Genomic DNA, 16112 nt, shown 5'->3' with positions numbered 1-16112 from the left:
GCCAGGACCACACCAGCAAGCTCCCGACCAAGGGCCCAGCCCTGCTGCGGGACTCAAAATAAAAATAAACTAAGAGTTTCTCAATAGAGAAATAATAGAGTAGCTAAAGCAAGAAAGATGGATGTGAGTGGGTGTGATTTTAACAGCTAATGGACTTAGGTATGGAACCTCACTCTACGCGTGTTGTAGTCTTTATCAACACAAAATATTGCCACTTTTACACATTCCCATGACTGATTCCAAACCGCAGCAGTTCAAGGAAATGTTCCCAGCACCAACAAGATGCTGGTCACCCAGACACCTCCAGTCACAGTGTTGCAGAAAGGAAGCAAGTGGACTTACCAGCACAGCTTGCTTGCCGTACTCAATCCACCGGCGGGTAGCAAAATTGGTGGACTCCGCACAGTTGAAGCCATGGTTAAAGCCGGCGTGGTAGCCATAAGGGAAAGTGATCATAAATTCTCCAGCTTCTTGAGTCACCTGGACAAGAACAGAACTGCAGTAACTGCACGAACGGCAGAAGTCTGCACACCTGGAATTCTAAGCTCTGGCTCTGTCACAACTTAGCTGAGCAACCAAGGATAGGTCACAAAGCACAGGGGTCTTGGGCCTGCTATGAAATGTAGACACCATGGGGCCGGCGCTGTGGCATAGCAGGTAAAGCCACTGCCTGCGGTGCCGGCATCCCGTTTGGGCACATCCTACATGGGTTTGAGTTCCGGCGGAGTGCTCCACTTCCAAACCAGCTCTCTGCTATGGCTTGGGAAAGCAGTGGATGATCGCCCAAGTCCCTGGGCACCTGCACCCATCTGGGAGACCCAGACAAAGCTCCTGGCTTTGGATCAGCACAGCTCTGGACATTGTAGCCACTTGGGAAGTGAACCAGCAGACGGAAGACCTTTTTCTCTCAAATAAATATTTAAAAAAAAGAAAAGAAAGAAATGCAGACATGTAGACACCTCGCCTAGCAGGTGCCAGGACTATCGCTAACATTTCTCCAAGTTCTCACTGTTCAGGGGCTCTGACTCCTCCCTCAGATCACAGTGCTGTGAGCCAGTGTAGCTGGGTGACCACGCAGTAAACCCTGGGAAGCAGAGCCCGGCAAAGCTGGCTCCTCTGCAAGCCTACAGGCTTCCGTGTGTCTGAGCAGCTCACCTTGTCAAATGGAATGCCGTACTTCTTCAGCATTAAAGGGGAAATCAGGGTCATCTTATGGCGGAGAAAAGCCTCACAGCTCTGAGCACTTCCTGGGAAGAAGCCTGGTTATTTAAAAATGGGAACAGGTTAGCACAAGGCTCCCCACTAGCTCAGCAATCCCTGTGCCCCGCTCTGGACGATAAGGGCGGGGTCACCACTGTGACCAGCACGCATCCTTTAATTCTGAAGGGAGCCCTTGAGCTCTCACCCACGCAGGACACACAGGTGATCCAGTTCTACTGGGGGCACTGAGACACCCCAGTTGCTTCTGTTCTTACAGTTTGGAAACTGGACAGTCTACCCAGGATTCCTGGAAGCAGGCTCTCTACGGACACAAATCTACCAGAAGTACAAGTTTACCAAAGAACAAATCTAAAGAGAATCAGAACATAAAATAGTTCAATTTTGATTGTTTTTGGCAGAAGAACCAGGTCCAACAGGACTGGTATATTATCCCCAGCCAAATCAACTCAGGTTTGGCAAGGCTGAGGCAAGGACAGCCCAAGTCCCTGGTCAGGCCAGAGCAGTGAAGGCTGACTGCAGCAGCTCTGCTGAGCCCGCTGTTAGGCTCGCTCCCACTCACCCCCTCCTGCAGGCCTGCAAAAGGCCTCATGAGAACCTGACCGCAGAGAACAGATGCTTTAGAGCCACAAGTGCAGCACCTGGGAGACACAGTACCTTTGGCCAGGCGCTCCAGTCGCTTCCCGTGCTCAGGTGGGACAGAGTACCTGCAAGCACATGAGAGCATCAGATGCTGGGCTAAGGGGCTCCCATTCTCAAAACACCTGGAGAGAGCAGAGCTCTCAATTCCCAACCACCAGAAATCAATCTGGAGAAACAAAATATTAGATTGAACAAGCCAAGTAGGGAGCCCACGCCATGGTGAGTGAATTTATTTCTTCTGTATTCAAAGGGCTTAAGAAGACATTTACTGAATATTCACCACGAGCTAGAATTTAGGTGCACAATGTTTCTCTCCTGTATAACGCTTTTCATGTAATAAAACTCGAGTCAGGGTGGGGAGGAGGATGGCATTACATAACCTCAGCCTGGCAGAGCTTGCAAGGCCTAAATGGGGGTAGGATAGACAAAGAATGGAAAACAAGGTACAGATGGATTAGAGATCCGAACTGTGTCTGTACATGGAGCTATTTTCCCTTCAGCTTCATAACAGCTATACTGATTACTCAGTGGTTAATTAGTCCTGCACCCGGTAGGTGTCTAGACACCACAGAAACTGCTCTTCATGGAGCAGTGGGTTAAGTTGCCCTATGGGACATCTGTAACCCATACTCGAGCACCTGGTTTGAGTACCAACTACTCCACTTCCAATCCAGCTTCCTGCTAGTGAGATCCTGGGAGGCAGCAGGTGGTAACTCGAGTAGTTGAGGGGCTGGCATTATGGCACAGCAGGCTAGGCTGCTACCTGTGATGCCAGCATCCTATGTTGAGTCCTGGCTGCTCCACTTCTGCTCCAACTCCCTGCTAATACATTTGGGAAAAGCAGCAAGGTATGGATTCCTACCACCCATGTAGGAGACATGGATGCAGTTCCAGGCTCCTGGCTTTGGCCTGGCCCAGCCCTGGCCATTGCAGCCATTTAGGGAGTAAAGCATCAGATCAAGATTCTCTCTCTCTCTCTTGCTCTGGCAAACAAAATCTTCCAAAAAAGGAAAAGAAAAAAAAAACTTCAAAAAAATCCAAAAAAGAATTCCTGGGATTTCATATTGAAAGCTTTTGCAAAACCTTTAAATTTCATATTCTGAAACTCCCAGTAATTTTAACCTTTATAATCTATTCTCAAGATTATTCCACAACAACCAAAACTTCCCATCCCAAACAGCTTTATTGTGAAACAAAATAGAGAACAAAATTGAGAAAAATGTCACCTAAAGGACTATGGGACATGTCAGGCAACTTCGTGCAGAAGTCCCTAGAGGACAATCAGAAAACCTTCTCTTATTGGAAGAACAGATACTCCCTGTCAGGGAATTTTGGAACAAACAAAGGAAAAAGAAGTTACATTGATAGGATCTACAAGTCTAGCCACAAAGAAGAAAATAGGGGGTAACCACAGACTCAAAAGTACCCCCAAGATTAGACTGGAAAACACTTGACAGAAGGAAAATCCCCAGGAAAGGAAATGGACGGCAGAGCTCCCAGACTGCCCATCAGCCAGCCACAGCATCCCCTCCGGCGTCCACACTGCCTCTCCTCCTGTACACAGCAGACATCCTGCGGCTCCCCAAATACAACATGCTCTTGTCAACCAAGGAGCTCTGCACCTGTGTCCAACTGCCCAGACACGTCCCTCAGTCTCCACTCTGAAACTCACCACCATTCCACTGGAGGTGACTTCCCCTAAGGAGGACTCCTGAGTTCCCACCCAGCCTTCCCCATCAGAGCCTGGCTACACACTTCCTCCTTGGCATCTCCTGGCCCATCACCTGACCACGTGAGGGCAGGTGCCTCCTCCAGCTCACTCCTTGCTGTCCTCTGCAGTACCTTCACCACAAGGCCCAGACTGAGAGCCGGAGAGTGCAGGGAGAGGACACATTGGTTTGCAATGTGCGGTGCCAGCCCCACGCCAAGCCTACTGATGGGCATCAGGACACAACCCCGGGAGTTCCCCAGGGGCACTGGTGGTGAGCAGCCCTGCTCCAGCTTGAGAAGCCAAGTACAACCACAGGCTGACTTTACCAGGACTTCGGTTCTCCAAAGTGCAAGTAGTTGATGCTGTATAAGTCCATGTCTTCGGTGTGCCAGGCAAAGGATGTCTTCCACATGCCGAAGTACAGGTATGGGGTGTTCACACCCTCAATAGTGATCCCGCTCTCCTTTTCCACCAAGTCCAGGATTGTTTTCAGCCGGCCAATATTCCACTCATCAACGTGCTGCAAAGGAAATCAAGGACCAAGACAAATTACATTTGAATATGAATGAAGGCCCCAAACCTAAACATCATAGAGAAGGTCACATGTAAGCTGTCACATCTGAGAAACCCACGTAATAATGTCAAGATAGTATGGATGGGGCAGGCATTATGGCGCAATAGGTTAAGCCACTGCTTGGGGCACCTTCATCCCAAATCAGAGTGCCTAGGAACAGAGACCCACCTCCATTTCTGATCCAGCTCCCTGCCAATGCACCTGGGAGGCAGCAGGTGATGACTCAAGTAATTGGGTTCCTTCCACCCACCTGGGAGACCTGAATTGCGTTCGTGTCTCCCAGCTTCAGTCTGGCCCAGACAAGGCTGTTGTGGGCATTTGAGGAGTAAACCAGCTGATGGGAGTCGATCATTGTCTATCTGGCTCTCTTTCTCTCCTCATCCCTCTGCCTCTGCCTCTCAAATAAATAAAACTTAAAAGGAACTAAAATTTGCAATGTCCCTTTCCTGATTTGTAATGGTCAGCTGGGAACCTACCCACCCCCTCCAACTGCAGTGTTACCACACCCTGTGTCTCTGCCTCCATCCCAGATGCTTAATTAAAGCAAATTCCTGCCATTCATCCCTTTAAGCCTGAATTCCCACTACCCACCCCCAAATTGTTATCAACAAACTTGGAATACATTCTTTTTCTTTAAATATTTATTTATTTATTTGAAAGTCAGAGAGAGAGAGAGAGAGAGAGAGAGGTCTTCCATCTGCTGGTTCACTCCCCAATTAGCTGCACAGATCCAAAGCCAGGAGCCAGGAGCTTTGTCTGGGTCTCCCACGTGGGTGCAGGGGCCCAAGGACTTAGGCCATTTCCCACTGCTTTCCCAGGCCATAGCAGAGAGCTGGACTGGAAATGGAGCAGCTGGGACTCAAATGAACCGGCACCAATATGGGATGCCAGCACCACAGCACCGGCCCCTTGGCAAACATTCTTTAAACTCCTTCCTTCCAATAATTTATAAAACTAGTAAGATTAATTTGCTTGGGGCTGACACTGTGGCACAGGCATCCCATATGGGTGCCAGTTTGAGTCCTGGCTGCTCCACTTCCAATCTGGCTCCCTGCGAATGGCCTGGGAAAGCAGCAGAGGATGACCCAAGCACTTGAGCCCCCTACACCTATGTGGGAGACCCGGAAGAAGCTCCTGGCTCCTGAAGCAGTTGTGGCCATTTGGGGAGTGAACCAGCAGATAGAAAATCTCTGTCTCTCCTCTCTCTCTTTGCGTCTCAAATAAATAAAATCTTAAAAAATTGTAAAAGGCTTCCTTTGAAATTTTTTTTAAAAGAGATTAATCTGAGTGATAATCCCTTAAATGCCATACACTTTTTTCAATTATCCAAAGATCATCTCAAAGGGCCAGCATTGAGGCACACAGTAGGCTAGGCTGTGGCTTGGGATGTTAACATCCCAATTCAGGGTGCTGGTTTGAGTCCCAGCTGCTCAGCTTCCAATCCGGTTCCTGCTGATGTGTCTGGGAGGCAGCAGGTAATGACTCAAGTACTCAGGTCCGTGCCGCCCATGTGGGAGACCTGGATGCAGTTCCTGGCTCCTGCCGTTGGCCTGGCCCAGCCCAGCCCTGCCTGTATTGACATTTTACAGAGTTAAACACCAGATGGATCTCTTTTTCTGTGTCTCTTCCTCTCTGCTGCACTGCCTTTCAACTAAATAAATCATTAAAAAAAAAAAAAAAAGTCGCAGATAGCCCCCGTAACCAGATTTAAGGAAGTTTCTTATGCCAGAAACACTACATTCCAAACCAATGCTGGTTAAAATAGCTCCTGCTACAGAATCTTTTTGAAGGTTCTAAAATTCTAAGTATATTTCCCTTCTTAACTACATACCCCTTTCATTAATCAGGGATTTTTTTTCGTTGCAAAAACCACACTACCTCTCCCACATTTCACTGGCTGTGATCCAACCCACCCTTTCAAAAACTCATCAGCTACCACCCACAGGCTATGCTAACAGCCTCTGAAAAGAACACCTTATCATCCAATTCACATGCAGAGTGGGAGAAGTGAAATCCAGTCACATGCAAAACCACCGACAATTAAGCTGTAGCACTTCAGCGGGTGGGAGATCATTCATTTGTTCACCTAACCCATTCAAACAGGTTTGAGATGCCTACTATGTGCTGGGCAGAAAAAGACAGTATTACATTACAAAAAATGCTGCAGGTTTCCAGTGCCTCACCTTTTCATAGAGAGTACCATTCACATCTGCACCATAAATGGGAGGGTTGAATGTGAGATTTTTCCAGTATTTCCGCTCAAGTTCTTCAAACTCACTGTAGCGTGGGGTACAGTACCTTTCAAAAGTCAAAAAGGAAATGTTGAATGACTTATGGGGACTAGGTTTTTCTTTTAAAATTTATCTATTTATTTGAAAGGCAGAGTTAAAAAGGGGAGAGATATTCCATTCGCTGGTTCACTCCCAAATGGCAGCACCTGCCAGGGCTGGGCTATGCTGAAGGAGCCTTACCAGAGTCTCCCAAGGACAGGGGTGTGGGGAGGTATTTGCCAGGGCCCAAGCACTTGGGCCATCTTCAGATGCTTTTCAGGGAGCTGGATCAGAAATGGGGCAGCAGGATCTCAAACCAGTGCTCAGATAAGATGCTGGTTAGCAAGCTGAGGCTTAACCCACTGCATCACAATGACAGCCTCAGGACTGAATTTTTGCCAAAGGAAGAGTGACAGAGAGAGACAGACACTGGTTCACTTTCCAAACGTCCACTAACAGCCAGGGCTGGGCCAGCTCTAAACGAGGTGCCAAGTACTTGGGCTGCCTCCCAGGGACATCAGAAGGAAGCTGGATCCAAAGCAGAGTAACCAGGAGTCCAATGAGCACTAAATGTGACAAGTGCTGTGGCCCAGCAGGTTAAGCTGCCTCATGGGACAACTGCATCATGGCACTGATCCTGAGTTGCTGCTCCTCCACTTCTGACCCCCACACACTGGAGACCCAGGTCTTCGCTTCAGCTTGGCTCAGCCCTGGTTGTTGAGGGCTTTTGGGGAGTGAACCAGCAGACAGAAGATCCTTCTCTGCCTTTCAAATAAAATGAAAATAAATCAAAATTTTTAAATGACAAAAAAGAATTCAGGGCTAAGAATCTGTTCTTTATGCGGATGAATGATATAAACCCAGGTCTAGCTACTTGAAAAGGAAAAGAAGTATCTTGAAAGAAGAGAAAGCCTAGCATGTGTGTTGATGGGAAGAGAAGAGAGACACAGATGCCTGAAGTTCCTGGTGGAACCCTATGTGAGAAACAGAAAGCAAATGAGCTTGGCCCCAGTGCACTGCTCACAGACATAAAGAAAGACAGAGCCCTTCCTCTACAGGGCACACTGCACTGTTCCACTTGCTCTTCTGTCAATCTACTCCCAGGCCAGCAGCAGCTACAGATGGAAGACCTCCATCAGGATGTGGCAAGTCAAATGAATAGACCAACAGTGGGAATAGCACGCACAAGACCTGATGGGAAAGTAGGAGCAAAGCGCTCCCAGAAGCATGACTTCTGGGCTTGGCCATGGTGAAGGTTCGGGACACTACAGGCCGAAATCAAGACACGCACAGATCAGAAAGGCTCTGGAAAAGAAGCCAGGGCAAAAGGGGGCATCCTGGGTGGAAACACAAAACTCAGGAGCAAAGTGGGAAGCGAGAAAGTGCAAGAAAGAGGATTAAGGAGCAGTTGGCCCAATGAGGGAAACAGGAGCGCATTCCCTGGGAAGCTGAGGTGCGATGAGAGTGAAATATCACCAAGCTCAAAGACAGACGATGGAGAACAGGCATAAGAGCCGCTCCTAAAGCAGAGAAGCCTGTACAGACGGGAGCCAGAGAGACGGAGACTGCAACGAGCTTGGCAGTTGGCTACTGTCGAAACGGAAAGGAGACAGCTCTCGAACATGACTCAAGTCAGAAGGGCCAAGAGGAGACAGGGAAACTAGGAAAGCCTCGTTGTCATGAGCGAGTGGTATCAAGACATCCAGCAAAAGCTCTTCCAAACCACCTTTGCAACTGACATGATTCTCCCTCAGGTGGGGAAACAGTGGGATTCCTTCTGACAATACAGACAGGCTTAGGACAAGACGCAGTACCAGCTGGGGGAACGCTGCCCCAGAGCAGAGAGGGATGAGAAGCCGGGACAGCAGAGCTGCTCTTCAGCAGGACAGGACAGCGAGGACAAAGTGCTCCCTGAAGGGCAATGACCACAGCCCCGGGGATGCCAAGACAGGAAAAGGTGTCCCCACTCACTTGTCGCTATTGGCTATCCTGCGGAACTCTCGAACGGTCATGGCTTTCTTCTGAATGTTGTACTGAGTGAAGAGACCAGACTGGCCTGTCACCAGCTGCTGGATGGGGGCAGGGATGACCAGATCATCAATGTCATCATACGACGCACGCGGCTTCCACTCTTTTGGAGGAACAACCTGTAGAGAACACAAGAAACAGGTGAGAAATCTCGTGGGCCAGAGATCAGGAAGCCTGCAGGCTGCTACCAAGCCCAACAGCTGCGTTCACTAGAAAGCAACTTGGATTCACCCACGCTCACCTGGACACAGAACTCACACTGTCATGCTAACCTGGACACAGTCTGCCACCAGCTAGTGGCCTCCCTGCAATGACCCCAGGTAATAAATACTTGCTCTCAACCTCAGCGACTTATGTAGACACCAAAAAGAAAGCTGAAGAGTTGACGCTCTCTCATTCTACCAGCCCAGGGCTCTTTTAAAAACAAAATAAAACAGGGGCCAGAGTTGTGGCACAGTGGGTTAAGCCGCTGCCTGACACACCAGCATCCCACACGACCATGGGTTTGAAACCTGGCTGCTCCATTTCCAATCCAGCTCCCAAGCTAATATGCCTGGTAAAGCAGCAGAAGATGCCCCAAGTGAGTAGGCCCCTACAACCCATTTGGGAGATACAGACGGGAGTTCCAGGTTCCAGGCCTCAGACTGGCCTAGCCTAAGCCTGGTCTAACTCTGGCCATTTAGGGAGTAAACCAGCAGATCAAAGATCTCTGAGGCCGGCTCCGTGGCTCAACAGGCTAATCCTCCGCCTTGCGGCGCCGGCACACCAGGTTCTAGTCCCGGTCGGGGCTCTGGATTCTGTCCCGGTTGCCCTTCTTCCAGGCCAGCTCTCTGCTGTGGCCAGGGAGTGCAGAGGAGGATGGCCCAAGTACTTGGGCCCTACACCCCATGGGAGACCAGGAGAAGCACCTGGCTCCTGCCATGGGATCAGCGCGGTGCGCTGGCCGCAGCGCGCCAGCCGCGGCGGCCACTGGAGGGTGAACCAACGGCAAAAGGAAGACCTTTCTCTCTGTCTCTCTCTCTCACTGTCCACTCTGCCTGTCTAAAAAAAAAAAAAAAATCTGAGTGTGTGTGTGTGTCTGTCTGTCTCTATCTCTTTATCTACCTTCTAAAAGAATTTTGTTCCTATCCATGTAGGTTACCTATTCCAATAACAATAAATTAAGCTAGTTAATATGCAAGAGAATGAGTGGAGTCCCTAATTGACCTAGAAGGAGGAATGCACGTTGTAAAAGAAAAAGGAAAAAAGAACACACAAACTACCACAACACTGGAATACGTATGGCATGATGCCTTTTTTTTAAACAAAACAACACTGCATGTGTATATATTTGTGTGAGCAGAGAAAAAGCTGTGGAAGGAGCTATTAACACTGATTACCTTAAGGAGATGGCACTGGAGGCTGCAGATGATTAGCCTCCTCTTTACACCTCTCTGAATTATGTAACTTGTAACACAAGCACATTCATTTGTAATTTTTTAAGCTGATAAGCCAAAACAAAAAACCCACAAATGCACTGTAACACCGCACTGTGGGTCCTGGCTGCTGCCGGTTATGTGCTAGCCTTCACCCAGCAGCAGCCAGCTCCACCTACGAGCAAACATGGAGCCGACCTGAGCCTCACTGCACCAGGGTCCAAGGCTGATCTTGGGCTCTGTAATCAAGGTCTTTGCTTTTTTGTTTTTTGTTTTTCATTTTGCATATTGAAAAAGTCACACATGTACATGGCAGGAAATTCAATCAGCATAAACTGTGTAAAAAGCTTCCTCCTCTAAGTTTCTTGAAGATGCTTCCAGAAATGTAGTCATTTTATCTTCGGGGACTCAGAAACCTGAATGTGACAGATACAGGAAGGAAGGGCTGCTTTGACTTGGGAAAAAAAAAAATAACTGGTCCAACTCATAGAAGAAAGTACAAACCAGAAACCAATTTCAAATAAACAAGGACGAGAATACTCATCGGCTAGCTAGCTAGTGCATTCTCACCCCTTGAACAAAGTCCACAGGGGAAGCCAAATTACTGTCAGAGCACCTAAAGAGACTGAAATGAGAGCAAGAGAAGTGGAACAGCTCAGTGATGGACAAAAAACAAAAGCACCCAGCTCCACCTAGATGGGTCCCCTTCGGTGAGGATTCCCAGCAGCTCCACTTCTCGGAGAAAGCAGAGGCTTCAGATGTTAACAACTGAAATTAACTTGCAAATAGGACAGCATTCCTTGAAGTCATCGCCCCACCCCAATCTTCAGGAAAACCTAGGGCTGGCCTCCACTGAGGAAGTAGCTCACTGCTGCTTACCTTGGCTAGCCCTGCCCGGTGAGCACCTTGAGATTCAATGTAGGCAATGTATCTGCTGAAGTTCCGGAACTCTTCCATGGTCGGATAAAAGGTCATTATGCGAGCGCTGGGATTCAGGGTTTCCGATTCAGAAGTCATTTTCCCTCCTTTTTAGGTCACTTTGGCCAAACAGGAATCTGAAGAAGTACATTGAGAGCACATTATAAAAAATGTAATTAAAAGCAAATGCTGGGGCCAGTGTCCTGGTGCAGCAGGTAAAGCCACCACCTGTGAAGCTGGCATCTCATAGGGGCACCTGTTCATGTCCCAGGGGCTCCACTTTTCTTCCAGCTCCCTGCAAATGCACCTGGGAAAGAAGTGGAAAATGGCCCCAACTGCTTGGGCCCCTACCACCCACGTGGGAGACCCAGGATAAACTTCTCACTCCTGGCTGCTATCTGGCCCAACCCTAACCACTGCATCCATGTAGGGAGTGAGCCAGCAAATGGAAGGTATCTCTCTCTGTCTCTGTAACCCTGCCTTTCAAATAATTTAAAAAAAAAAAAAAATGCTGGGACTGTCAGTGCTGAAAATAGTAGATGATACAGAAATTCTGAAGCATTAAGACCTGACACCTGGAATGTGGCTCTAGAAGTCATTTAAATGAACCAGAAGTACACACAGTAACAGTTCCCTTCAAAAAGAACCAGATATATCAAACTGCATGTATCCAGATCTCACTTAAACAGAGACAGTTTCAGCTTAAAAAGAGAAACTGTAATTATTTAATCTTTCATCCAAAAGTTACAGCTGACCACCCCTCCCACCATCACTCTATCCTAATCTTTTCAAGTTACTCCCTTATACACACCTTGCTAATCACTTCTCAGAGTGCTGACATACTACAACCTGATTTTAACAGCCACCTATGGGCTCTTTTCTAGGGCATAGTTTAAAATAGGAGTCTAGATTTCAAAGGAGAGTTACCTGGTTACAAAATTACAATGTCTAAGTGTTTAAAAAGTACTCTGAAAGGAGTAGCTTGACTTGAGATTTTGAAAGTGAAAATTGTCCTCCTACCTAAAACAAGGTGTCTCTTCAGCAGTACTTAAGTCAAGCTAGAGACACGTTCAAATGCACTGTACCCAGAACTCAAAGGACAAAATTAACAGGCAATAAACTGGCAATACAGGGCAAACTTCATTTGACTAGAGAAGGCAAAATGAATGCTTTCAGATGAGGCCTGCAGCTGAGCAAGTGCATTCCCACCCCAGCTAAAAGGCAGTGTAGAAGCAAAAATAGTAATACCCTTGCCTCTATGAACTTCAAGTGGTCAGCAGAACTGCATTTCCTCCCCCCGCCCCCACCCCGGGGTCCAGAGTCATCGCAGCCCTGCTCCAAGACTCCCTTGAAGCTGGATAACTCAGGAGAAAACTGCCTCCAACCCACCAGCAATCTAGTACAAAATTGGAAACAGCCTGTGCACGAGAGTAGACAAATTGCACTGCCTGCGTCTCCCAGGCTTCCATTCTACCAAAAATAAGCTGTGCTCCCGGCCAGGTGCTTTCCATGAACCGTGCCGAAACTGCGCGGCAGGTATACTGTTATTCCGGTTTTACATACCAGGAAATCTGCCCACAGCCCACTTTCCATTACTCTACACTGCCTAACGCCTAACTCCACCTGGACCACATCCTTTCCAAGGGCAGATCCAAGTACGGAGGAACCTGAGCTTATACAATGCCGAGTCTTTAAAAAAAAAAAAAAAAATCAAAGAAAGAAAGAAAGCAGAGTCCAAAAGTAAGCTTCCGCAAATGTTAGAAACACACTCGCATCCACACAGGGCTGGGACCCGTCCCTGGGCCCTGAAAGGGGCCCGTTCGGGGCTTCCTCCGCCTCTGGCCCTATTCATCTTTGTACGCCCAGCCCTAGAACAATGCCCCGCACGGAGCCTGCATTCGGAGGCTGCTCAGTAACTGCTTTTCTCCCTCACCTCAGGTGCTCACCCCCTTTCTTCAGCCCTAGGACTCCATTCCCCGACCTAGGCCGTGGGGGAAGCTCCCGTTCCAGGACACCTTTCCTCCTGCTCCCAGCAACAAAGCCGAGTGGTTCGAAAGCACCGGCTCCGGAGTCCCAACTTCGAATACAGATCAGGTCGCTGCCATTTCTCAGCTGATCGACCTTGCTCGCGCGCGCGGACGCACGCTCAGTTTCTCCACCTGTACAATGGGGATCCCAACCCCCGGCCCCGCCGTGGTTAACTCAGATGATGCAAGCGTAACACCAAGTACTAGGCCCGGTACTTCAACCACTCAATAAAGGCAGCTGCTGCTAACCACCACCTCCAGCGCCCACACCCTCCCCGCGCAGCCGCTCCCGCCGGCACCGCGCCAAACACAGCCCCCTACTCCCAAGATCCCCGATCCTCACCAAGAACAGGTCCGGCCCCTCCCGGCCCCGCCGCCTAGGCGAGTGAGGCCCGGCCGCAGGAAGAAGAAAATAAGGCCCGGTGGACCCGCCCCCCTCTCCCGACGTTCATTGGCCGCAAGAGATTGGAAAGGACCAATCGCATGACTCATTTTAGAAGCTCCTTCTCCCATTGGATGAGAAACATGCCGATCACTCACCGCTCAAGAACCACCCCACTGCCCCTCCCCCACCGGAGCCCAGGGTCAAGGCCACGGCAGCAACAAACCTAAAGGAATCCAAAATCCTTTGGTTCTCACCTAAAGCCCAAAGCCCTGGCAGGGCCCAGGCCCGTTTTCTGCTGTTGCCCCTAGCCGAACCCACTGCTTTAGCTGTAGGCAAAGCACGAAGCTCCGCCTCCTCGAGAGTCGGCCTCTGCGCAGCCGCACGGGGCCCCACACATCAACCAATGCGAGGCTGGCTATCGACCCTCCACTAGCCAATGAGCACGCTCCGGAGCCGCCTCCGGGTCTGGGAATGTCGGTCTGCTCAGCCTATCAGCGCCGGCTCGGGCTGTTGCCAGGGGGAAACGCTGTACCACTCGGGACCACGGCCACTGAGCGTCCCGGCTGGGTCGGGGAGCTGGCCAATCACGGGCGGGCCTCTGGCCGCCCGTAACTAATCGGGGTTGAAAGTGGCGAGGACCTAGGAATGGGCCGGTCGTGTAGGTGAATGGGGACGGTGAGGATGTTCCAGCGAGAGGCTGGGCCAAAGTTTTCTTGGGGTGAGCAGTCCCTTCGCGTGCGGTTGAAGTGCGATGGAGGCCCCTCGGGGGACACCTGCGAGGCCCCAGAGGCCTCATAAGGCCACCGACCGCCCCGGTTTGTCCAGAGTCCTTGGCCGCCGAGCCGGAACAGCCCCTGAAGGGGAAAGAGCCCCCGTGGGTCCCCAGGACAGGTCCGGAGGGTAAGGGGCGTGCTCTTAGGGTCGCTAACCAGCAGCTCCTCTGTGAGCAGAGCTTTGGGGGTCATTAGGGCAGCTCTTGGGGCAGGGCGGGGCCCTGGGGAACCATTAGAGCCCTTCTGGGGGCAGGGGCGGTTTGGGGGTCCTTAGGGAGTTCCCAGATCACCTGGACAAAGAGCGGAGGGGAGGGAGGCCTCATGGGGCGCTCTTGTAGGTCAGACGGGAAAGTGAAGTACCTGGGCGGGCTCCGGCACTGCGGGTGGCCGCCTGGGTCTGGGGGTGCCTGCGTTCCTTGCTCGCCATCCCGGCTTCCTGCCAATGCGCACAGAAGCGGCAGGCGTCCTGCCACCCACGCGGAAAGCCCAGATTGAGTTCCTGGCTCCTGGCTTGCCCCTGACCCAGCCAGCCCCGTTGAGGGCATCTGGGGAGAAGACCAGCCGATGGGGGATTTCTCTCTCCACGTTTCAAATGAATTTTTAAAAAGAAAGTAAGAGGAGCCAGTGCTGTGGTGCAATGGGTTAACGCCCTGGCCTGGAGCGCCGGCATCCCATATGGGCGCTGGTTCGAGACCAGGCTGCTCCACTTCCCATCCAGCTCTCTGCTATGGCCTGGAAAAGCAGTAGGAAGATGGCGCCCTGCACCCACGTGGGAGACCCGGAAGAAGCTCTTGGCTCCTGGCTTCGGATCAGCACAGCTCCAGCCGTTGCAGCCAATTGGGGAGTAAACCATCGGATGGATGGAAGACTTCTCTCTCTCTCTGCCTCTCCTCTCTCTGTGTAACTCTGACTTTCAAATAAATAAATAAATCTTAAAAAAAGAAAAAAGAAAAGGGCCGGCGCCGTGGCTCAACAGGCTAATCCTCCGCCTTGCGGCGCCGGCACACCGGGTTCTAGTCCCGGTCGGGGTGCCAGATTCTATCCCGGTTGCCCCTCTTCCAGGCCAGCTCTCTGCTATGGCCCAGGAAGGCAGTGGAGGATGGCCCAAGTGTTTGGGCTCTGCACCCCATGGGAGACCAGGAGAAGCACCTGGCTCCTGCCATCGGATCAGCGCGGTGGGCCGGCCGCAGCGCGCTACCGCGGCGGCCATTGGAGGGTGAACCAACGGCAAAAGGAAGACCTTTCTCTCTGTCTCTCTCTCACTGTCCACTCTGCCTGTCAAAAATAAAAAAGAAAAGAAAAAGAAAAGAAAGAAAACAACCCTAGAGGAGTGTTTGGTGCAGTGGTTAGATCGCTGTGTGGGACATCCACATTCCTTATCACAGTACCTGTGATCAAGACCCACCTCTGCTTCTGATCCAGCTCCCTGCTAATGCACCTGGGAGGCCACAAATGATTGCTCAAGTACTCGAGTTCCTGCCACCCACCCGAGAAGCCAAGATGGAGTTCCTGGTTCCTGGCTTTGGACTGGCCCAGCCCCAGCTGTTGCTGGCTTTTAAAGAGTGAACCAGTGGCTGAAAGAGTCTCCCCCCACCACCACTCTCTCTCTCCACCTCCCCACCTCTCTCCTTCACTCCCCCTCTGTGTGTGTGTGTCCCTCTATCACTCTGCCTTTCAAATAAATAAATAAATACTTTTTAAAAAGAAAAGATGTTGATGTTGATGTCCTCATGACTGTTTGTCCTTTGCCCCCTTCTTCACACCCTCCTTGGATGTTCTGGTTCCACAGTTCACCAGCAGCATGACCTAGGGCAAACTATTTGATTTCTCTAACCCTCAGTTTTAAATCAGAATCGTGCTTTCCTTTCTCGGCTGTGAGAATGGAATGGGATATAAGTGAGGCAGTGGGATGAGGTCAAGCAAAGATCTAATTGATAGGCAGTAAGTGCTTAGCAAATGTTAGCTGTGATGATAATGATGAAGATGATATAAGTGCTAACCACTCAGCCTGAAACAAGAGCTTGATACACTCTCTTGGGTTTCACTCTCCTGTACACTGCTGATGCCCATTCTATGCCCCCAGCTCAGTCTTCTCTCCTGAGCTCAGATCCCTGGGTCCTGCTCTCTGGACCCTTCCTGGATGTCCTACAG

The 16112-nt window shown here is 50.3% G+C and overlaps 1 protein-coding gene across 2 annotated transcripts in view; it reads right to left on the bottom strand.

The window, feature by feature from the left end:
* KDM4A (lysine demethylase 4A) overlaps nucleotides 1–13550 on the bottom strand; it is a 44621-nt gene extending 31071 nt beyond the window's left edge. Inside the window, exons 1-8 of one of the 2 annotated variants that reach the window (XM_062191121.1) lie at nucleotides 13443–13550; nucleotides 10738–10913; nucleotides 8387–8562; nucleotides 6329–6443; nucleotides 3898–4091; nucleotides 1876–1925; nucleotides 1156–1259; nucleotides 343–480 (exon numbers count right to left, since the gene is read on the bottom strand). In XM_062191121.1, the coding sequence (XP_062047105.1) occupies nucleotides 343–480; nucleotides 1156–1259; nucleotides 1876–1925; nucleotides 3898–4091; nucleotides 6329–6443; nucleotides 8387–8562; nucleotides 10738–10875 (915 nt within the window). In that variant the 5' untranslated portion in view covers nucleotides 10876–10913; nucleotides 13443–13550. Of the gene's footprint in view, nucleotides 1–342; nucleotides 481–1155; nucleotides 1260–1875; nucleotides 1926–3897; nucleotides 4092–6328; nucleotides 6444–8386; nucleotides 8563–10737; nucleotides 10914–13146; nucleotides 13218–13442 lie in introns of those variants that run through there. The other variant, XM_062191122.1, reaches the window with a different exon arrangement.
* Between the last annotated feature and the right edge of the window lie 2562 nt (nucleotides 13551–16112).

Source organism: Lepus europaeus, chromosome 5, assembly GCF_033115175.1.
Source record: "Lepus europaeus isolate LE1 chromosome 5, mLepTim1.pri, whole genome shotgun sequence".
Classification (NCBI taxonomy): domain Eukaryota; kingdom Metazoa; phylum Chordata; class Mammalia; order Lagomorpha; family Leporidae; genus Lepus; species Lepus europaeus.
This window is presented reverse-complemented; position numbering and strand designations above follow the sequence as displayed.